The sequence below is a fragment of the Gracilinanus agilis genome, chromosome 2 (assembly GCF_016433145.1).
Source record: "Gracilinanus agilis isolate LMUSP501 chromosome 2, AgileGrace, whole genome shotgun sequence".
NCBI lineage: Eukaryota > Metazoa > Chordata > Mammalia > Didelphimorphia > Didelphidae > Gracilinanus > Gracilinanus agilis.
The window spans coordinates 133,481,613-133,504,761 of record NC_058131.1 but is presented as its reverse complement, the minus strand read 5'-3'; the positions used below and the strand labels follow the sequence as shown (position 1 = coordinate 133,504,761).

Sequence of the window (23,149 nt, the reverse complement as noted above, 5' to 3'; positions counted from 1 at the left end):
TGGTAAGGGTGGGCAATGGGGGTCAAGTGACTTGCCCAGGGTCACACAGCTGGGAAGTGGCTGAGGCCGGGTTTGAACCTAGGACCTCCCATCTCTAGGCCTGACTCTCACTCCACTGAGCTACCCAGCTGCCCCCTAAAAGTTATTCTTTAAAATTTTTTTCATTGATTTATCTTAATGTCATCTATCTCCTTACTCTCCAAAAGATGTCTCTTTCCTAAGCACTGTATTTTAATTTTTGCTTGAAAGTTTCTGCAATCTTTGGTTAAAGGCATCCAAGTTCTAACCAAAAATTCCGCCTATCTCTCAAATACCAATTTGTCCACATGCCAAATAAAATCCTTCTTGTGATGCCAGTTCCTCATTTGTCTCCCCCTTCTCTAAAACTGCAGTTGTTTCAGCCTATCCCATTCAATGTAACATTTGTAGCATTCTGGTATTGTGTTGTTTCAACAAGAAATTATGTTCCTTGAAGTCAGTTACTACATCTTTAATTATTTTTTGTATGTCTCATAGCACTTTACATAGTATCAACTGAACAATATAAATATTTGCTGGTAGGTCAATTGGATTTTAAGAAGGAATTACACATTTACATATAAACATGTGGCAAAAACTGAACCTTGAGATGAGTTGTTGTTACACATTCTATAGTCCTTGATGGCTAATCTGAAAAAAAAACAAACAAATTTTCTTTTCTCAAATGCATGAGTGCTATATAGAAAGAAGTGTTCATGTATTGGACAGAAAGGATACAATGAAGGAAAGTATGATTTCCTTACATATTAGAAATCCACATTGTCCATTCATTCTCTTAAATAAAAAGACACTTATAGTTGCTCCAAAGTGATGTTATTTTCTCTTTCAAACAGTTTTTCATTATGGATGGATAACCTTGTAAAAGTTTTGCTCAAGAAACCTTCTCTAGTAACATTTCAGAACTAAGTATGAAGCCGGTTGGGACTGAATTATAGAGCACCTTGGTCACCCATGTTTTCCTACATATGTACATCTCCTTTCCTATCCTTCACTTGGATACATTCTGCCCTATGATTTTGAGTGTATTTGAGAAAGAGTGCACTAATAGGAAAATGTTTTGTTTCTACTTTCTTACTGTTTTCAGACAGTAATGAAACAAATTGCTTGGCTTATTGCCATGGGAAATCAGAATAAGAAAGGGCTCTCCAGCTTACTGAAGACCATTGAAGCATTAACATGCAAGACACATACATACACAAAATTGCTTAAGTAATATGCATCTACCTGCAATCAATGTAAACCGTAGTATAGTGTAGCTCAGGCAAAGGAAAAAGTAGAATAAATTTTCTTTACTGGCACTACCATAATTAAATTATTTTTAGCATATGCTTTTACAGTAAGAAGTTGTCAATTTAGTTCACCTTTAGATATGAAACTCAATTTTGCTTCAAATAAATAGAACAAAACAAAACAGAAACAACCCTAAAGACCCTGCCTAAAAAATGCTTCTCATAGAGTAATTGGTATATATTTTAAAATTGAAGTCTTACCAGAGAAATGTGGCTTGCTAGTTTCTCTCTGGGGCTTTTGTCAAGCTCAGGCTTTATGAGGTATGCTTCACAGATGAACAAAACCCACATATTGTAAACTGTGTTTTACTTGGCTCTGTGTCAATAATGTCTTATCATTCTCAATTCTTCCCCTAAATAGTTGTATAACACTGAATGGAAACTCACCATATTCTGGCTGTTCTTTGGTTTCAAAAGTCCGATGGCTTGGGGCATGGCGATCCCATCCCCTGGGGGGGTTGAGGAAGTTGCTATCTTCTGTGGTGCTATCAAACTTGTAGTCCTGGTCACCACTGTTTACCCTTGTCAAGGTGGAAGATCTCTGCCACCAATTACGCCAATCAGGTGATGGGATTGGCCAGCTGGGCTTGTTTTCTGGGTGCAAGTCTTTCTCTGACTCTGTATCTGGACCATCAACAACCTCTATGGTAACCTGGGGAATTCAAAGCATGCAGAGAGTGAGGGTTCATTATCCCAACTCACATCTCTAGGGAGTGAGGGTCTTGGGAGACAGTCTGTTGTAGTGGGAGGAACAATGGTTTGAGAATCAAGAGACTTGGGACTTAGCCTTAGCTCCTAGTTGGTTGAACTTGGGCAAGTCAAATCATTTCAGACTTGAGTTTCCGGGCAGCTCAGTGGATAGAGAGAAGTAGGCCTGGAGATGGGAGGTCCTAGGTTAAAATCTGGCCTCAGACACTTCTTAGCTGTGTGAACTTGAGCAAGTCACTTAGCCCCAGTTGCATAGCCCTTATGCCTCTTCAGCCTTGGAACCCATACTTATTGTCAATTCTAAGACAGAAGATAATGGTTTAAAAAAAAAAGACTTCAGTTTTCTCACTTGTATAAGAAGTTAAATCTCTAAGTCTCCTGGTAATAAAAAGTTTGATGTTTCTATTTAAAACTGGATATTGCAGAAAGAAATAATGAACATCTTAGTTTTCAGCTTAAGGCTATTAGGTAGATTTCTAGACATCTAAAGATAGGTCTTGGTTTCATCAATGAAATTCAAAACTTGATGGAAGCTAAAATATGGGGCTAGTGCAACGTGACATAATTTATAACACTGGATCTGCTGAAGCTACCTGCCCTGCTATTGCATCCTACAAACTCCTGGGTGTTTTTTTTTTTTTAATCTATACTGCCTAAAGACTCTTGCTCCTTTCTTGCCGTGAGGAGATCAGAACTTTCTATCTGTGCTTCATTTGAACTCTCTTATATATTTTCTGTCTCTCGACTATAATGTGAACTCCTTGAGAGGAGAGCCTGTATCAATTTTCTGTTTCTATCCCAAAATTTTGTACAATGCTTAACACACAGCAAGCACTTAATGTTTTTTTTTTAATTCATTCATACTGAATGGTAGGCTATTCATGCCTCAATACCACCCATAGCCTCTGTTTAGCACCAGTGGCAGAATAAAGAGATATAAGCCTGATGATCTCTGGAATAACTAAAATTTTACAGCTAAAAGGCCCAGGAATTTAGAAATCTGGGCAAAATTTCATAAGTATTTAGGACTTCTTGGTGATGGCTCTTACTTTCCCTGCAGCTAAAGCTCATCACAGATTAGTGATGCCAAATTCCAGAATGAAGCCCCTAAAGCCAGGGCAGGTAGAAGAAGTGCCAAGGTTAGAACCTGCCCACAAGTTAAAGCTTCTGCATTTTTAAGCCCACTCTGCCACAGCCACAGGGCTGACAGATTGGAGTTTCTTGGCTCTGAGAGACAATCAGCTTAGTGAGTCTTGTTCAAAAGACTTGTTGGGCCTCTTTGGACATCACACAGCTCTTGCAACATCTCCCTGGATGAGTTATGTGTAAATGAATAAGAAACACGCACTCCAAAATAATACGGGCAAGCTGTGCTAGGCAGATGCCTTTTTGGTTTTGCCCTAACCCGACATTTGAGGAGGAATTGGAGATGTCCTGCCAAATCAAACTAGTATTTGCCCATCTCTGAGACAAACAGCCCCTTCCATTTCTGTTAAGAAGGGGGAAATGTGTTGACTGGAATAGGCTTTATCTTGCTTACTTTGAAATTTCCAACTAAATTATCCAGATGGGTTAGTTGTGTTCCTTGCATATTTAATAAACTTATAAGGCTTCTCTCACCAGGTAGGAAATTTTGGGTTCCCTAGGACTTGGAAGGTAAAATATCATCAGCTAGGAAATGTCTCCTTAATTACTTTCCTTGTTCTACCAACTCTCCAAACTGCATTCTCCAGAAGCCTTCTCATTCTAGAATAACCTTCTGCCTCTGAGATCCCATGCACTGACTGGCAAATGTCTCCCAGAACCTTCATTTTGAGGAAATATCCAGGCCAATTCTATACTCACTCCTTCATTCTTCTCTCAGTTCCATTCCTAACTCTCTAGATTTCTGTATGACCTCAAACAATTGCCTTCTCCCCTTTCCTTTTTAGCTCCCTTTTATGTGCAGTCTTCCCTCATTAGAATGTAAGTTTATTGAGGGTAAGGAGCATCTTTCTTTTTACTTGTATCTCTCTTCCTAGCATGTGGTACATATTAAGCAGTTAATAAATGCTTTATTGACATGTATGAAAGATGTGCTTTTCATAGACAAAGCTCCTGTCAGATTTACAGTTTGTCTCATATTCAGGTAAAGTGATCTAAGCAAATAATGATGATGACAGTAATGGCTCATGTCTGAGGAACCTGTCAAGGAAGGCATGGAAATAGCACTACTCTACTGTTCCCCAATTCTCCACCCCCCACCCAGTGATTATTCAAATATAGAATCATCTGCATCAAAATAATAATCTATCTCCACTTTAGGACTTAGCATAGGCAAAGATTGAGAGGAAGCTATTTCTGCCAAGAGACATAAGATTAACCACATAAATACAGTAAAAGATTATCATAAAACATCTCAGTAAAGCATAACAATCCATGCATTTGTATCATTGTTTAGGCTGCTTGTCAAATGCCATATAATGCATCTTTTCACTCTAATACCAAAAGTCTGTAAGTCAGGTATTGCTTTGGAACTCAGAGGAGAGTAACATGAGAACTCTGTTGCACTGCTTGGATGCCTAGCATTTTTTATATACACTGGTCTTTGGGCTCTCTTTTCAGACTACCTCCTCTCCCCCTGCCCCCCCCCAAAAGAAGAAAAAAACATATTTCAGTACCTATTGTTTCTTTCTGCAATTAGCAGCAGGGGGTAGTAGGGGAGGAATGGGGGTGGAGAACATAATCCAGGAAGGGGAAAGGGCTAGAGTCGAAGAGTTGTTGCAGTTCAGTAGTGCAGAACCAAGTTGGACAGTTACAGGACAATGCACATGTTTCCTCTTTGGCGACATAAAACTTTGCATTTACAACCCTGTTCCCCTTTGACTACAGATGGAACAATTGAGATGCAATGACTGTGAGGCTCTTAAGGGACTGCAACAGGCCTAGATAGCCAGAGCCATACAAACCTGTAATTGTGGTAATAAAAGAAGTTTCTGGGTAGAAGATAAGGTGGACTATGCCCAATGGTTTGATATTACATTTGTATGCAGACTGGAGTCAAAGTGATTACTTCAACAAAACAGGCCCTGCAATTTCTCCAAGTTGGGAATAAAAACAATTTCATGTTTAAAGCTATTACCGTCAATCCATGTGTTTAGAATTGTGACACAGATCCAAACAAAATAGGCTTGTTGGTTGGCCATGCAATGAGTAGCAAAATAAGAGTTTACTCTGGTCTTTACATCAGTGATTGAATCTCAGCACTTTCCCTTTTAATTTGTATACTTTCTGCCCCAACTAAATAAAAAAAAAACCAAGGATCTGCCTTTCCCATTATTAAATTAACGATTTGAAAATTTCACAATAGTATTTTTAAAAAAAGAGATGGGTTTTTAATCCAAAATTTGCCTAGGCCATCATTAGAGGTATTTTATTAGCAAGATAATTAACTTTATTTACTTAGTAATCATTTTAAAATGTAATGTATCCTAAAAGTTGCAATGCAGTGCAGTTTTCAAGTTTTGATAATTCCAGAAGTTTAAAAGCTACAAATTTGCAAAAACATCATTTAAAAGATTAATTGTTTATACTTCTCTTAAATTTGTTAATTTCTAGCAATTCTGATTAACAAAATTTTAAATTTTAATTTCAGCAAGATGGGGCACCCTGTCATTATACATTATGTGTAGGGTAAGTGACAAGTTTCTAGGTGACACTTTCTCAGACCATGGATAGCAGAGGTCTTCTTGCTTGGCTGTTTTGGTCACTTGATCTTACATTATCTCTATTAGACTTTTTCTTCTATAGTCATGTTAAAAATGTCACATATGCTTCATGATCTTCAGCTTAGGTTTAAAAAATCTCATTTTGGTTACTAAGCTATAAATTTTGAAAATTGACCAGTCATGAATAACACAAGACAGTGGTTATGTTGAATAATAATTTTAAAATGTTAGCATTTTAAAATTATTATAAACCTTTTAAATATTGTATTTGTAAGTGTATGGAATTTAGACTTAAATTATTAAAGCTCAGAACTACACTAAGATTTTTGGAACATTCTGTAAAAGAAGTAAGGCTTACATCTCTATAACAACGATAACTACTGACATGGATTACTTTAAATTTCACAAAGAGCTTTACATACATTATCTCATTTAAGTCTCACAAGAACTTTTTATAGAAGGTACTTAGCCCCATTTTACAGACAAGGAAATAGAGAGTTAGAGTTGGCTAAGCAACTTGCACAATTTCACACAGCTAGTAAATGTCATAGGCATTTACTCTGGATTTGAATCTGTATCTCTTCCAAATTCCCAAGTCCAGTTCTATTTATTGTCACTATTAATCTGTCTTCAATGTTGAAGAAGCTTATTACTGAGCAGACTGCCAGCTGAAATGCAAGTACCTTTAATGTTTGTGTCAAAGTATTCTAGCACTGACAGAGGCACCAAGTGTTCCTAACTCTTCTTCTTCTCCTTAATGAAATTTTTTTTTGCATTAAAAATCCATCTTGTATTCATCTCCTCCATTACTACCTGTGATGGAAGCACAAGAACCAAAGCTCATAGAGAAGTTTTAAACAACACAACCCTTGGCAGAATCTTTTCGGTCATTAAGGGAATTTGCCCACCTCATATGTTAATCTAGACATTTATCTTTGTGAGTCCTGTCTTCCAAAGGCAAAAGATGCATAGGAGAGTCCTATGTAATTCTCTGGCTTCTTCCCATCTCCTGAATATAGAAGTCCTTTAGACTTTGCTCCCCTCCTGTTCAGAAGGCACTTCTAAAAGAAAAGGGTAACTTCCACTCACTGGTGACTGTTTTCATCATTACTAATCACACCACAAGGAACACACACACACACACACACACACACACACACACACACAGAGTCCTTTGAAGAGGATAAAGATTTATCATCTTGTTGACCTAAATATATCTGTGAGATGAGAAGACAGGGCTAATTTTTATGACTGAGGAAATGAGTTCCTCTAGGTCACATAGTAATCAGCAGTAGGCCTGGGACTAGATTATGTCTCCAGAGGTCTCTTATATTATTCTTTCCACAAGATTATAACACCATTCTGGGACCCATTTCTGTAATATCCTAGAAGAAAAATCACTGAACGGATTTTGGAAAGAGAACTGACTATCCTCAGTATAATGAGATTATCTTCAATTCTCATTTGTACACAGTTTTTCCCCTTGGACACTGAGTTTCTTGAAAGTGGGGACTGTTTGTTTTTCATCTTTTTTGGTATCCCCAGAGCTTAGCATGGGGCTTGGAACATAGTAGATGCTTAATAAATGTTAGCTGGCTGACTAACAGTGGAACTTTCTCCATACCAGAGATAACAATACTTGGAAAAAGACAAGAAAGGTTGAAGTTTGTGACTTTGGATCTGTATCTTTTTTAACTGCTTAAAGAAAATTTCATGCTTCTATTTAAGATCTATTGTCAATGTTGACACTCCAAAATAGATTTTTTTTCCCCCTAAGGGAGAGAGGAAATCTGAAGCAAAAGTACTCAGAGTGTTGTAGTCTGACTCATCTGATTGTATGGTGTGGAGCTTAAGAGCCTTGTGGCTATGTAAATACATTTTAGCAGGAAAAAAAAAGCATTTGGATAGTTGGTGTGTTTTTTAGAAGCCCTTTTCAATGGAGAGAATGGAAGAAAATATGTATATTAGTTTAAGTGAATGCTAATCTTAGAGCATTCCAAAAAAGAGAAAAATTTGGTGGTTACAAGCTACTGCAGCAATGAATCAATGCCCCAAGCCTAATTATAAGTTTATTTTAGGGATTTTGTCTTTTCAGAAGGGATTTGCTATTCGACAATCAGTTGTATATTTAAAGTCAAGTTTGTACCATAATTCAAGTAAAGCATGTCCCAGGAGATTTACTTTCTTTCTCAAATACTTTTTAAAAAAATTAACTTCTATTATTATTTCAAATTTAATAGTGAGATTCAATTCAGAGGTTTGAAGTGACTTATTTTTATTTTGTACATGGTTGTTTTTTTTTTGTCTCCAACCAACAACTTCTATTGCCCTAAAGCCAGATCTGGGATCATTAAAGAGAAGGCCTGATTCATTTGAAAAAGAGGCTAACTTGACATATTTGGAAGAAAACTATAAAGGGAATTGAGTTTGGGTCCTATTCAGCATCACTCTTCATAAAGGCTAGAAGCAGAATGGGATGGGGGGTGGTATCCCTTGTTCTCCTCTGTTTGCCAGTTTCATTTTGGAAATGTGTAGGTAGCTTCTGAGGGCCAACAGATTTGGGAAAACAACTGCCTTGAAAAATCTATGTTTCCTCCCCACTGCACCCCCCCCTTCTACTCCCTCCTTCCTTAACTGCTCCATAGTATGGAGCGTGGGAACCCTTTTTAGAAACTTGAGGGGCAGAGGAGTGCGCAAGTTTAGTTGAAAGTGGAGTATCAAGTTCTAAGCTTAGGCTCCCCATCAGAAGTGAGAAATAGGTGGGGGCAAGAAGGGAGGGGGCAGGTTGCCAGGGAAAGAGGGACAGAAAAGGGGGGCATTGGTAATGGAAGCAGATTCATTGATAAAGCCCTTCACCTGGCTTCACTCTGCTTCCCATAGGAAGGAAATGCTTTGACTGGACCCTGAAGTTACCAGCAGAGCTGTCTGCCCTGCTGAATCAACCATGTGTCAAACCAGTGAATTTCAACAAAAGAGTGGATCTGTGAGGAAGGGGCAAGTGTTGCCAACACGGAAACGTATCACCTCCTTTTAAAATGCACCTCATATTTTAAAGGACCACCAGGGAATTGGTTTACTCAAGTGCAATGGTGCATTCGGCTGCAGCCGCCACCCCAGCGGCCAGCTCCGAAGCAGCCCCAGCTGGCCCAGGATGCATCTCTGTGTATAAGCAGGCTAGTGAAGCAGCTGCTGCTCCAATTCTTTCTTGACTGACCAACACTCAACTATGTTCTTTTGTAGTCTTCCACAGACATAAAGCCAGAAACTGGCTTCAAAAAACATTTTTTTAAGGACTGACAGATCATCAGATCAACAAAACACTCACCTCTGAGTCAGGCTTACAAAAGGCAAACAAACAGATATGAGAACTGTATTGGGGAAAGATGGGATGGCACAGCTGGGAAGGTTAGGAAAAGGGGGTGTCTGTTGGCTCTTGCACATATTTTTAATTTTAATTGTATCTGGGCAGTGATCATCCGTTTCCAGTCCATTCTGCCAAGCACTTTTTTGTTTTGAAATGATGCAATTTTTATTCTGCTAGTCTTGGGGCGACCAATATACTTTTGGCAGCTTGGTGATTTCAGCTGTCCCTAATAGTAACCTAAAAAAAATGTGGCAGAACACATAAAAACGGCACATCCATTCTCTGGCCATAGCCTCAAAAGCACTTTTCATGAAAAGACCACAGAAATGAAACTTCAAACATCTTTTCACAGGTGGAATCTTCTGGGAATCATGAAATACACATTTCTTCCTCCCAGGGAATGAGAAAATGAGACTGTTAAGTCTGGTCACTCAAAGCCATCAGAGGTCTCCATGGGCTTGTTGTTTAGATATGCCTAAAGAGTAGCACAGTGGTTAGAGCATAGGGCCTGGAGGCAGGAAGACCTGAATTCAAATCCAGTCTCAGACTCTTAGTAGCTGTGTGACTGTGGGCAAGTCATTTAACCCTATTTGCCTCAGTTTCCTCAACTTAAAATGAGCTGGAGAAGAACATGGCAAACCATACCAGTATCCTTTCCAAGTATACCCCAACTGAGGTCCTGAAGAATTGGACTTGACTAAACAACAAAAACCAGAGAAATCAATGCTTTTTCCATTTATAATCTCATCACCAGCCCCACCTTTACAATTCAAAGTAAAAGGAAATTGAATTCTGAAATCTGAAAGAGATTACATCTCAAAGAGTATGAGCAGCTGAAATCAGCCCTCTCATACTCTCTGCTATTTTTGAGATTTAGCTTTTCTTCTCTCTTTTTTCCTTCCTTCCTCCCTCTCTCTATCTTTCTGTCTTCTCTCTCTCCCTCCTTTTCTACTCTCTTTCCTTTCTCAAATTATCCATCACTCCTCCCCATACATCCTCCAACCTTTCCTCTACCCTAATTCCACCCTGCTCCCCCCACCTCCAGCCATGAATAGGAATGTTTCCAAAGCATTCTTCACTTCATATTCAGCTAAACAAAACAGCTTATTATGATGAAAAATGAATTGCAATCTTGGCCACTTCAGATAGATTAGGTGTTCAAAAATTAGGGTCCATTCTTATTGGTTGTCTGCTGCTTTCTTTGGAAAAGAAAGCTGTGAAGCCCAGAGTAAGTCAAGCTATACCTACTTCATACCAAGCAATCTAGATGTCATGTAAAATGTGCCCAAGTAAGTTCTGGATAGGCTGTACTAGCTTCTCACTGATTTATCTAGAAGAGAGAGGAGGAAATCTGAGAAATTTTCTCCTTAAACTCAATTGTTGGCTATAATTCTGTATATTTAATAACTTCTCAGCAAAGAAATAGTTCCCCTTCCTTCTCCCACCTCTTGCTCTCATCTTCCTATTTTTCTGTTGCTTGTATTAATATTTGATCATTTTTTAATACTACTCCTTAGATCACTGTATATCTTTTAAGACTATTTGTGACATTTCCCATCTTTAAGGGGTTTCCCATATATATTGCTAAAGATTAGGCAATATTAGCATGTATAGAATTAGTGTATTGTTGGGACACATACTTTAAGGCAATAATGTCTGGGTTTGGAAATACACCTAGATCTAAATTTATAAATCAATGTGATGTTACCTTCACAGGAATCAGAAGGCCTGGATTCAAATACTATGTCTAATGCTTACTATCTGTATGACTTTGAACAAGTCACTTAACTTCTCTAAATCTCAGTTTACTCATCTGTAAAGTAAGAAAGGTGGACAGATGACTTTGGAAGTCTCTTCTAGTTCTAGATCTGTGACCTTAAGCAATGGAGCGTGGACTGTGAGACAACAGCTATTATTTTCTTAGGAATGTTAACCTCATCCTCATCCTCAACGAGCATTTTTTAAATATGTACCATGTGCTACTTAGTTTTTGTCTTTGAATCATTAGTATCTGATGCAAGGTCATTAGGCTGTAACTTAGTTTTCCCAGTCTCCCTTAATGCTAATGCTTTCCCTCTGTTTTATTTTTAATTACATTAAATTTCAATCAGCAAAAATCCACCTATTCTTCTTTCTAACAATTGACAAAAACAAACACAAACCCCTCTGCTACCAACATGTAAAATTAAGCAAAAGAAATTTTGTCACTGACTGTGCTCTGATGCATATTTGATATGTATATACTCATCCATATATGTTCTCATTTTGCACTCTGAGGTTTTTAACCTCTCAGGAGGTGGATAGTTTTTTTTTTTTTTTATCACTGGTACTCTGAAATGGGGAGGGGCAGTCACATTTTCTATATTTTTCAGAGTTGTTTGTGTTTACAATATTGTTGTCAGCATATTGTTCTATTGCTTCTGTTCACTTTGCTCTGCTTAAGTTCATACAAATCTCTCTAGGTTTCTCCGAAACCATCTTCATCATCATTTCTCAAAAAACTGTAGTATTCAATCATATTTATACATTACAACAGGTTCAAGTCATTGCCCAATTGATGGGAACTGCCTCAGATTCCAATTCATTGGAATCTTAGCCACTTCAAAAAGGGCTAAAAATATTGTGGTATAAGAGTTTCTTTTATTTAAAACTAATTTCTTCCTTAACTTACTCTCCCTCTAATTCTTCCTTCTCACTTCTCCCTTTTCCCCATTTCACTATTTCCCTGTTGAGTCAAATATATTTCTGTACCCAGATCTGTGTGTGTGTATGCTTCCTTCTTTGACCAGTTGATATGAGAACAGGATTCATCTCAAATGCTCCCTCCCCCCATGCCCCACTTTTTCCTCCTTGCTTGTAAATGGACTCTCATTTCACCCAGATTATGACATGATTTTTCCTAATTTTCCCTTTTGTTCCCCACCTGGTATAATTCTTTAATGCCTCCACCTTTCCATTATTCTTCTAAAAATACAGAACCTCTCTCAGGCCTTCTGTCTAATTTGACATAGATCCCTGATAATGATAAGGTTTAGAAAGGACATATGTACTATCTCCCCATCTACTTGTTTAGTCCTTTATAAATGTTTATTCTTGTTTACATTTTTATGTTTCTCAGCTCCTGTGTCTGTACTTCAGAGTTTCTACATGGCTCTGTCTTATCATTAGGAATGTTTGGAAGTACTCTAATTCAATAAAAATCCATTTTTCCCCCTCCTGTAGGATTATACTCTTTTGCTGGATAAATTATTCTTGCTTAAGAGTCTATCTTTCTTGCATTCTGGAACAACATAGTCCAAAGCACTCATTCCTTCTAGTGCCTTCCTTATTTTAATTATTTCTTATTAATCCTGAATATAACTTTTTTTCTTGTTGTCTCCCCCATTAGTCTGTGAAGTTCTTAAGGCAAGAATTATCTTTTGCCTCTTTTTTGTGTCCACAGTGGTTTAGTATGGTGCCTGCCACGTAGTAATAAATGTTTATTGACTAATTAACCTTTGTAGTAGTGGCTGCTTAATCAAAGGTGTTCCTGACTATCTCCCCATACATTACTTTCTTTTTGTCTGCTTACAGTATTTTTTCTTTGACTTGGAAGCTCAGAATTTTGGCTGTGTTGTTCCTGGGATTTTTCATTTCAGAATTCCTTTCAAGAAGTGTCCTTTGTATTCTTTCTACTTCTACTTTATCCATTGGTACTAAAAGATTTATGCAGTTTTTTTTTTATGATTTATTGAAAGATGAAATACAAAGCTTAAGTGTGCTCTCTCTCTCTTTGGATCATGGTTTTCAAGTAGTCCAATGATTCTTTTTTTTTAAACCCTTACCTTCCATCTTAAAATTAATACTGTGTATTTGTTTCAAGAGTGGTAAGGGCAGGCAATGAGGGTTAAGTGACTTACCACGTTCACACAGCTAGGAAGTGTCTGAGGCCACATTTGAACCTGGGACCTTCTCTATCTCAGTCTGGCTTTTAATCCACTGAGGCATCTACTTGCTCCCAGTCCAATGATTCTTAAATTTGGTCTCATCAATCTGTTTTCCTGATTGGTTGCTTTTTTTTTAATGAGATGCCTTATGGTTCCTTCTATTGTTTTTCAGAATTTTGAGTTTGTTTTAATATTTCTTGTTGTTTCATGGAGTCTTTAGCTTCTATTTGGTCCATTCTAATGTTCAGGAAGTTTGTCGCTTGGGCAAGAGCTAAGCTATTAATTATTTTTTTCCATTTCTTTCTTCCATAGCTCTCATTTATTTTCCAGTTTTATTTCTTATACTCCCATTTCATTTAGAAAACATTCTTTATTTTTTTAACTCTTATTTCATCTCTCAAAGGAATTTAATTTGTGTCCAAGCTCTGTTTTTCTTTGACATTTTATTTGTAGATGTTTTAGAGTCATTTTTATCTCATGGATTCAGATTTTGAGCATTCCTCTTACCATAATTGCTTTTTATGAGATTTATTTTTGTTTGCTTATTCTTTTAGCCTCTATTAGGGCCAGGCTATATGCATTTTTGGAAGAAATGTCTTTGCTGCTGCTTTCTTGGAGAATTGTATTGTGTTATTCCAGGATATCAGGGACAATTCATGGTCTGATCCAGGATTCTGATCCAGGCAAAATTTGATCACTGACCCCTTGGTCTGAGCCTGACTTGGGTTTGGAGCTGAGCAATAGGAGACTGCTGATGTACTAAGCCACTATCAGCCAGCTGGAAAGCTTCTTTGGTTCAGAGCCAAAGAACCACAGTCCCCTTTGATCTGGGTTTCCTGCTCTACTTATTCCTCTGCACCCTTTAGATTGGACTAGGGACTGGCGCTAAAACCCTGCTCTTCTCCTGGGGTCAGAGCCACACATCTGCTGTTTCCTTTTTAACTTGTTTCATGCTCAGAATATAAGGGTAGGGCCTTCAACCAACCACTTCTCACCCTAAACTGTCACCCTCTTAGGCTCAGTTCCTGATTCCTTCAGTCCTGGATCTATGACTTGGAACAGAATAGGAAGTAACAGAGCACCAATTGGCACCTATTTCTCCACCCAGCACAAGATCAGAAATTTCTTTCCTAGAACTTGGACCTCTTTTTGCAGCCTCTCCTTGGTATAGAATGGCCAGATTCCATTCCCAGTCTCCATAGACCTCTCTATCTCCCTATGTTAATCATGGAAATGATGGGGAAATGACTCATTATGATTTTTACTCTGTGCAATCAGAGTCCCAGGAAGAGTGGTGAAGATGAGCTATATAAGCAGAAGGAGAGGAAGTAATGGCTTTCTTTTGCTCAGGACTCTTTCCCTCTTTCTCCCTTCCCTGGAGAATTTACTGCTGCTTGCCTTGCTCTGGCCTTATTTGACTATCCGATCTTGGCCAGCACCTGTGCTTGGAAGCCACTGGGAGAGGATCAACTTGGGCTTTAGCTGGGGTTGGGAAGTGGAGCTGAGGAAGCTTGACCAGGCTTGGAGGCTTTGTGGTTAGGATGGTCTAGTGAGCTAGCTCTCTCTCTCTCTCTCTCTCTCTCTCTCTCTCTCTCTCTCTCTCTCTCTCTCACTTTTACCAATAAATAATTATAAATTAATGTGGAGTCTCCAGAGAATTATAATTATTACATTCATTTTTTTAAAAAACAAAAACACTTACCTTCTGTCTTGGAGCCAAAACTGTGTATTGGCTCCAAGGCAGAAGAGTGGTAAGGGCCAGGCAATGGGGGTCAAGTGAATTGCCCAGGGTTACACAGCTGGGAAGTGTCTGAGGCCAGATTTGAACTTAGGACCTCCCATCTCTAGGCCAGGCTCTCAATCCACTGAGCTACCCAGCTGCCTCCTAATTATTACATTCATGAATGCTTATTCTTTTCCTCTCCTTTCCATCTGTTGTACAATGCAGGATTTATGCAAGATCTCTTGCATTTGCAAAATTACCCTAGGCAATCCTGGCAGTTAGGAGAATGGAACTTTGACCCAGCAAGGGCCAGTCCCAAGACCTGACAGTTTGAGCTGGAACTATAAATACCCCTACAGAACCAACCTGGTGGTTCTGATTTCTTTGACCTCACCCAGACACCCAGCTACTCCTTGATTTCCCCTTGGGGACCCCAGGAGGTTTAAGGGAGGTGTGGGTTGTGGGTTGGAAATTAGATTAGGTCAGCCTAGGAACAGGGCCACCCTTAAACTAATTCATCCACCTCATCTGTCTAGCTGGTGGATCACTTAACATCAGAGCAATGGAAAATTATCCCTGGCTGAGGGGCTGGTTCCCTCAGCCTGATCTTACCTTCTAGGGCCATTGCCAACACTGGTTGGTCACCCTTAGCAACAGCTTCTCCTGACCCTAACCCTCTTTTCTCAGTTTTCCCTCCTGTGTTCAAATAAACCCTTAGCCTGAAACTGTGAGCTCCTGTAGTCATTTATAACATCATCCAGGGCTAAGGGGCTGAGGAGAGGGAAGATAGCAACCACCTGACCCCAGAGGAAGTATTGGCCAGGCATCCATTTTATTCAGGAAGTGAGTCAGCTTCACTTCATGTTGCTTACTGCTTTCACTCCAGCTCCTCACTCTCCACCTTAAAGGAGCCTATAGACAGCAGGGAGAGTGACTGGGCATCTCAGCTCAGGCATACACATCCCTGGCTATCTCAAATCATCAATTACTGTAGTTGTAGGCTCCCTGGCCCAGGTGACTCACTGGTACCACCAGCTCCCCTATTATCAGCCAGTTTACCCCCTTATAACAGTTGAAATCTTATTACCAGTTCTTCAGGATTCAACACAATACATACCTCCTCCATAAGGCCTTCCATAATCACCCTATTCCATAATTTAAACCAGTATTTATTATCTTTATCACTTAAATTATGCTAAATTTTTCTTGTCCCTTATGCCTATATGTTACAGAGGGCTATGAACTAGGCTCTTTCCTTTTCTCTCTACATGGCATCTCAGTGATCTGATTAGCTTTCATTGGTTCAATTACCATTTATAAGCAGATGACCTATAAATACTTAACAGCTTTCATCTCTCTCTTTAGCTCAATTTATAATAACAACAACAATAATAGCTAGCATTTAGAGAGTACTTTAAGATATATGAAATTCTCTAAAAATATTTGTTCCTCACAACAACCCTAGGAAGTAGGTGTTATTATTGCCCCTATTTTACAGATGAGGAAACTGAGGCAAACAGAAATTAAAGTAATTTGTCCAGAATCATAAAGCTTGGTTCTTGGGCAACTTTATAACTCTGGCCTAGGGCTTTATCCACTGTGCCATCAAACTTAAACTATATGTTTATGCTATATGCTATAAATCTATAAAAAATGGCATTTCAATCTCAACAAGTCCAAAACAAAGATAATTATCTTTATCTCCAGACCAATCCTTCTTCCAAATTTCTTTAATTATGTTGGGGTCACCACTCTCCTTCTAGTCTCCCAATTCTACAACTTTAGCATTATCTTCAACTCCTCATACTCTTATCCCACATGTCCAATCCATTGCCAAGTCTTGTCAACCTCCAAGACATCTCAGTCAACTTAAAGTACCTTCCCCTCAAGTCAGTCTTCACTCTGCTTAAGCACCTACTACTATTGTAGTAATCTAATTGATTTCTCATCTTTCATTCTCTTTATTCCCTTCTTTAAGAAAGTTCAGTAACTCTAGTTCCAACCTACTTTTCCAGTCTTATTGTATATTATTCCTCCTTATTCACTTTCAGCCAAACATCCTACATGATTCCCTGTGTTACGTTATACTTCTCACTCCTATGCTTCCTTATTTCCACATCTTGAAATGCCTTTCTTTAAGGCATAACACAAGTACCACCTCCTACATAACATCTTTCCTAACCCTTCTCCCTCAGTTTTTAGTGTATTCAACTAAATTACTTTGTATTTATCTATCTATATTTCATTTATCTATTTATCTATGCATATATCTATTTTCTTCTAATGGAACCTAATCTCCTTGAGAGTAGGATTTTTTTTTTTTAAATCTTGTTAACCTTAATGTCTAGTATACTTTTTTAACTGAGAAAGATTCAGATCTGTGATTTCATTTGTGTAGGCAATTCCAATGTGGAAACTCTCCCCCTCCAAGGCATATCGGCAACTCCTTTTTAATTTAGAATATTAGAAAGTTGCCCAGGGCACCGAAAGATTTAATGTCTTACTCATGGTCGAGGAGTTATTCTCTGCCAGAGATAGGATTTGATCCTATACTTTCCAGAGTCTAAAGTCATCTATCTGTCTATCCTCTATGGAATGCTGTACCTCACTATACATAGTAGATGCTTAATAAAGGCTTGTCGAATTGAATTGTCACATAAATTATCTTATATTGTTACTTTTTCAATTACTTTGTAAGCTACTTGTGGACTGGGACCTTAAGAGTTGTTGTTGTTGGGGTTTTTTTTATTCAAATCTAATTTTTTTTTTAGAAAAAATTTTTCCATGGTTACATAATTCATGTTCTTACTCTCCCCCCAAATCCCCCCCACCTCCCCACCCCCCATAGCTGACACGCATTCCCACTGGTTTCTTCATGTGTCATTTATCAAGACCTATTTCTATATTATTGATAGTTGTACTAGGATGGTTGTTTAGAATTTACATCCCAAATCATGTCTGCATCAATCCATGTGTTCAAGCAGTTGTTTTTCTTCTGTGTTTCCACTCCTGTAGTTCTTCCTCTGAATGTGGGCAGCGTTCTTTTCCATAAATCCCTCAGAATTGTTCTAGGTCATTGCATTGCTGCTAGTACAGAAGTCCATTATATTCAATTTTACCGCAGTGTATCAGTCTCTTTGTACAATGTTCTCCTGGTTCTGCTCCTTTCACTCTGCATCAATTCCTGGAGGTCATCCCAGTTCACAAGGAATTCCTCAGTTTATTATTCCTTTGAGCACAATAGTATTCCATCACCAACAGATACCACAATTTGTTCATCCATTCCTCAATTGAAGGGCATACTCTCATTTTCCAGTTTTTTGCCACCACAAAGAGTGTGGCTATAAATATTTTTGTACATGTCTCTTCCCTATGATCTCTTTGGAGTATAAACTCAGCAATGGTATGGCTGGATCAAAGGGTAGGCAATCTTTTTAGTAGGTTGGCTAAAATGACAGCAGGGGAGAGTAATGAATGTTGGAGGGGATGTGGTGAAATTGGGACATTAATGCATTGCTGGTGGAGTTATGAATTGATCCAACTATTCTGGATGGCAATTTGGAACTATGCTCAAAGGGTTTTTTTATACCCCAAAGAGATAATAAGGAAAAAGACTTGTACAAAAATATTTATAGCTACACTCTTTGTGGTGGCAAAAATTGGAAAATGAGAGAATGTCCTTCAATTGGGAAATGGCTGAACAAATTGTGGTATCTGTTGGTGATGGAATACTATTGTGCTCAAAGGAATAAAGAACTAGAGGAATTCCATGTGAACTGGGATGACCTCCAGGAACTGATGCAGAGTGAAAGGAGCAGAACCAGGAGAACATAGTACACAGAGTGATACACTGTGGTAAAATCGAATGTAATGGACTTTTGTACTAGCAGCAATGCAAGGATCCAGAGCAAGGCTGAGGGACGTATGAGAAAGAAAAGTAGCCACATTCAGAGGAAGAACTGTGGGAGGAGAAACACAGAAGAAAAGCAACTCCTTGAACACATGGGCTGATAGGGATATTATTGGGGATGAAGACACTAAATGATAACTCTAGTCCAACTATCAATAATATGGAATTAGGTCTTAATGATACATGTAAAAGTGGAATTGTGCATCAGCTAAGGGGAGGTTAGAGGGATTTGGGGAGAGGGAAAGAACATGAAATATGTAACTATGGGAAAATATTCAAAATAAAAATAAAAATATATTTTAAAAAAGAAACAATCAAACAATAAAAGAATGAAAATTTAAAAAGAAAATAAAAAAAGAAAAAACAAAGGGCAGGCAATCTTTTAGCTCTCTTTGGGCATAGTTCCAAATTGTCATCCAGAATGGCTGGATCAATTCACAACTCTACCAGCAATGCATTAATGTCCCAATTTTGCCACATCCCCTCCAGCATGCATTACTTTCCCCTGCTGTCATTTTAGCCAATCTGTTAGGTGTGAGGTAATACCTCCAAGTTGTTTCGATTTACATTTCTCTAATTATTAGAGATTTAGAATACTTTCTCATGTGCTTATTGATAGTTTTGATTTCTTTATCTGAAAATTGCCTATTCATGCTCCTTGTCCATTTATCGATTGGGGAGTGGCTTGATTTTTTCCAATACATCGCAACAGCAAGAGTTAGAAAGAGAAACACTATTTAAAATCATCCTAGACAATATAAAATACTTAGGAATATATCTACCAAAAACAAACGTGGGAATTATATGAACACAGCTACAAAACACTTTCCAAACAATTAAAATTAGATCTAAACAATTGGAAAAACATTGATTGCTCATGGGTAGGATGAGCTAACATAATAAAAATGACCATTCTACCCAAATTAATTTACTTATTTAGTGCCATACCTATCAAACTACCAAGAAACTTTTTTTACAGAATTAGATAAAACTATAACAAAGTTCATTTGGAAGAACAAAAGATCAAGACTATCAAGGGAAATAATGAAAAAAACCATGAAGGAAGTTTTTTTTAATATATCCCATAGTGCCTAGACTAGCAACTCACATACAGTACTCAGGAAATAAATATTATTTGATTTTTAGATCGGTTGTGATTCTCCTTGGAACTAAAGGAAAACTCCTCAATTTTGCTTTCCTTTGCCATTAAGCTCCCTCAGGTCAGGGACTATCTTTACCTCTTTTTGTATCCTCAGAGTTTGAGTTTCCCTATTCCATCACATCTTCCAAATGTTCTACAAACTCAGGAATCAGACTCAGGATAGTGAGTCTAACACATGTCAAGCACAAAGTAGGTGCTTAGCAAATACTGTTTGTTTTTTTTCAAACTGGCATCTTAAAAGAGTTCTAAGAAAGGATATTTGGATTCCTACTGTACCTGGCAGAAATTTTTCTAGAAGTACGTGAAGCATGAGAACACTGCCACTAATTTAGTAGTGATCAATCACTCCATTTTTTCATTTTGATGCACTCTCTGCCTTGACTTATTTCTGGCATTTGTTGATGAGAAAGAATATGGAAAGGGTGGGCAAAGATGCCCCCAGCTTAATGAGAGGAACTGAAAATAACTTTGAAAATTAAGAGAGCATGAAAGTGGAAACATCTGTTAGGGGTCAGGGAATTATTATTAGCCAGTGAGCCAAAGCCCTGTTCTGTGCAATTAGAGAAACAAGAGGGGAGATCACAGTGGAGAATTGAGGTTCAGAGCAAAGGTAGGCCTTAGTTAAATTGTGAAGCTGATGAAGTTGGTGTTTTTGTCTTCCCAGTCTTCTATTTGGCTATGTGCTTGTTAGTGTCACTCTTTCTCCCCTCCTCCAGGTCTACTTTCTTTAATTACCCTTCTTTTAAAACTGTTCTCTCAGAATTTCTCAGTCATTCATACCTCAAAAATGAATCAATTTAAGCCAGTAAATTAGGGGTATTTTCTCCTTAATCTGATAGCCACTATTAATTACACTTATAAGTAATATCTTACCATTTTTCCTCTCCCTCTCACTATTACAAAGTATTACTAAATCAGGGGTCACATAGGAGCAAAATAATACCCACACTACATTCTCTCATTCCTATCCTCAACTTTTTCTAACCCAAAGTCTGTTATAATCCTATCCATCCTTAAATTTACCTTCTGAAACTCCCATTTTATCTTCCCTTCATTCTGGACCTCTTTCTCTCAGATCCCTTCCATCTACTAGTCTGCATTAAGACTTGGCTTCCCTCAGATATCCTTGTATCACATATTGCTAAATGAAGCTAAAGGAAGACACATAATCAGGCTGTCTGAAGACATTATAAATTCATGTTATCCACGTCAACTGGTCCCTTACATAGATAGCTGAGATTTTACAACATGAGCTCCCTCTTTTCTCTCATCTCATCTCACAATCTCCATTTTCTCCTCCTTTTCTCCAATCTCTGACAATGAAGTAGCCTGACTCCTCGCCAAAGTTAACCCCTCTACACATGCCCTTAATCCTATCTTTTTCCATCTTCTCTAGAAGATTGCCCCCTTCTATGACTATAATTTGCCTGATTTCATCTGACCTAAGAAGCTTAGGAGGATCAAGTGTGGTTAGTAGGAGGCAGACATTAGTCACTAGTTGCTATAGGCTTTTGCTCAAGCAGTAGGTGGTACTGGGCTTATACTCCAAAAGACCTGAGTTAAAAAACTACCACTTACTAGCTGTGTAATGATGGGCAAGTCACTTAACCTCTCTCTGTCTCATTTTTCAAATCTGTAAAATGACAACTATGGATTTAATGATTTCTAAGATCCCTTCTACTTCTGAATCTATGACCATATGATCCTCACTCTATAACTAAAGGATTTTCTTCTATACTATCTTTAAATATGTCCATTCTTGGAGAAAAAAATTAAAAAAACCCCCTCTATTAGATTTTGTCATTCCCTCGAGCTGTCATCATATATCACTTTTCCCTTTCTCTGCCAAAATCCTCAAAAGAGCTGTCTCGCACTTCTATTTCTTATCGTCTTACTCCTCAACCATTTGTAACCTGACTTTTGTCTTTGAAGATGAAAGATAAAGGCATGGTTAGCTGGAAAGTCACTTAGATGCAATTTGGGAAAACAAGTGGATCACATTCTCCATTTAACTCCCAACAGTTCCATCTGATCATAGCACTTTACCTGAATGTTTGGATTTTGTCCATTGATATCAGCTTTTGAGAGATCTGGAAAGTTTGGTAGATCTAAGAGGAAGGATCTGGGGCCATCCCTTTGTAAAGATGTATGGCTAGGCTCCTGCCTGAATCGTTGTTTGGGGAATGGTCTGTGTGCAGCTTGGTGATCAGGATACTCCCTCTGCTCTTCCCTGGTGAGTGAGAAGCTGGATTCTGATAAAGAGTGGCTGTCCACATTGAGGTTGTTCTGGGGGAGGAAAAAAAGAAAAATATTAAGAAGTAATTAGAGAAATAACAAACAAAATGGGCCACCAATGACAACTATGGATTTAATGATTTCTAAGATCCCTTCTACTTCTGAATCTATGACCATATGATCCTCACTCTATAACTAAAGGATTTTCATCTATACTGTCTTTAAATATGTCCATTCTTGGAGAAAAAAATTAAAAAAAAACCTCCATTAGATTTTGTCATAAGTCAGTTAGTCTTACTAGCATACTTTGGCCTGTTATTTCTGACTCATTTTCATTTATTCACCAAGAGATGTTGCCTTTCCATGCAACACCTGTTTCCATGTTCTCAACAACTGGATCATTATTGATTCTCTGTTTCCTTGAGAATTTGGTGAGGATTAATGACATAATGATTATTGAATTAGTACTTGAGTTGAATGGGAAGGGTAAAGACCTCAAAACAAAAGCATCATCTTAAACTAAGATGATGTTCTAAAACTAAATTAAGTAAAGTCAATATAACTCACCACCTCAAGAAACAGGGAAGAAATTTCTCTTTATTTTCTCTCTTGCTCTGGTACTATCAATGTGCTTTAGATATTAAATATATATATATATATACACACACACACATATATATACACACACACACACATATATATGTATATATATACACAGCAAACTGTTTGTCCATGATTTTAGTTCTGTTGACTTAGTAATCTTAGTAACTACCACTATCTCTTTTTCTTCCTCTTCTTTTGGCAAATTTTCTCTACACTTGAAATATCCTTTTTCAATCAAAATTTTTAAATTTTTCAAGCATTTTTTTCCTTCCTTCCCTCTCTACCCCTTATCCTGCAGTGAAAAAAACATAACAATAGGGAAAGGTCAAGGAAACAGATTACGTGAAGAAAAATTTTTATATGAAATTATTTGATGATATTCAAGGATATCACCATCCTCCCAGTCACCCAAGCTTGAAGTTTCAGTGCCATCCTCAAACTTCTCACATTTACTCCACATTTCTAATCTCTTGTCAAATATTC

The 23,149-nt window shown here is 37.9% G+C and overlaps 1 protein-coding gene across 1 annotated transcript in view; it reads right to left on the bottom strand.

Moving 5' to 3' along the window:
• ISM1 (isthmin 1) overlaps positions 1–23,149 on the bottom strand; it is a 103,688-nt gene that overhangs the window by 26,678 nt on the left and 53,861 nt on the right. Inside the window, exons 2-3 of the mRNA XM_044663407.1 lie at positions 21,875–22,114; positions 1,716–1,980 (exon numbers count right to left, since the gene is read on the bottom strand). Coding sequence (XP_044519342.1) covers positions 1,716–1,980; positions 21,875–22,114 — 505 coding nt within the window. The remainder of the gene's footprint in view (positions 1–1,715; positions 1,981–21,874; positions 22,115–23,149) is intronic.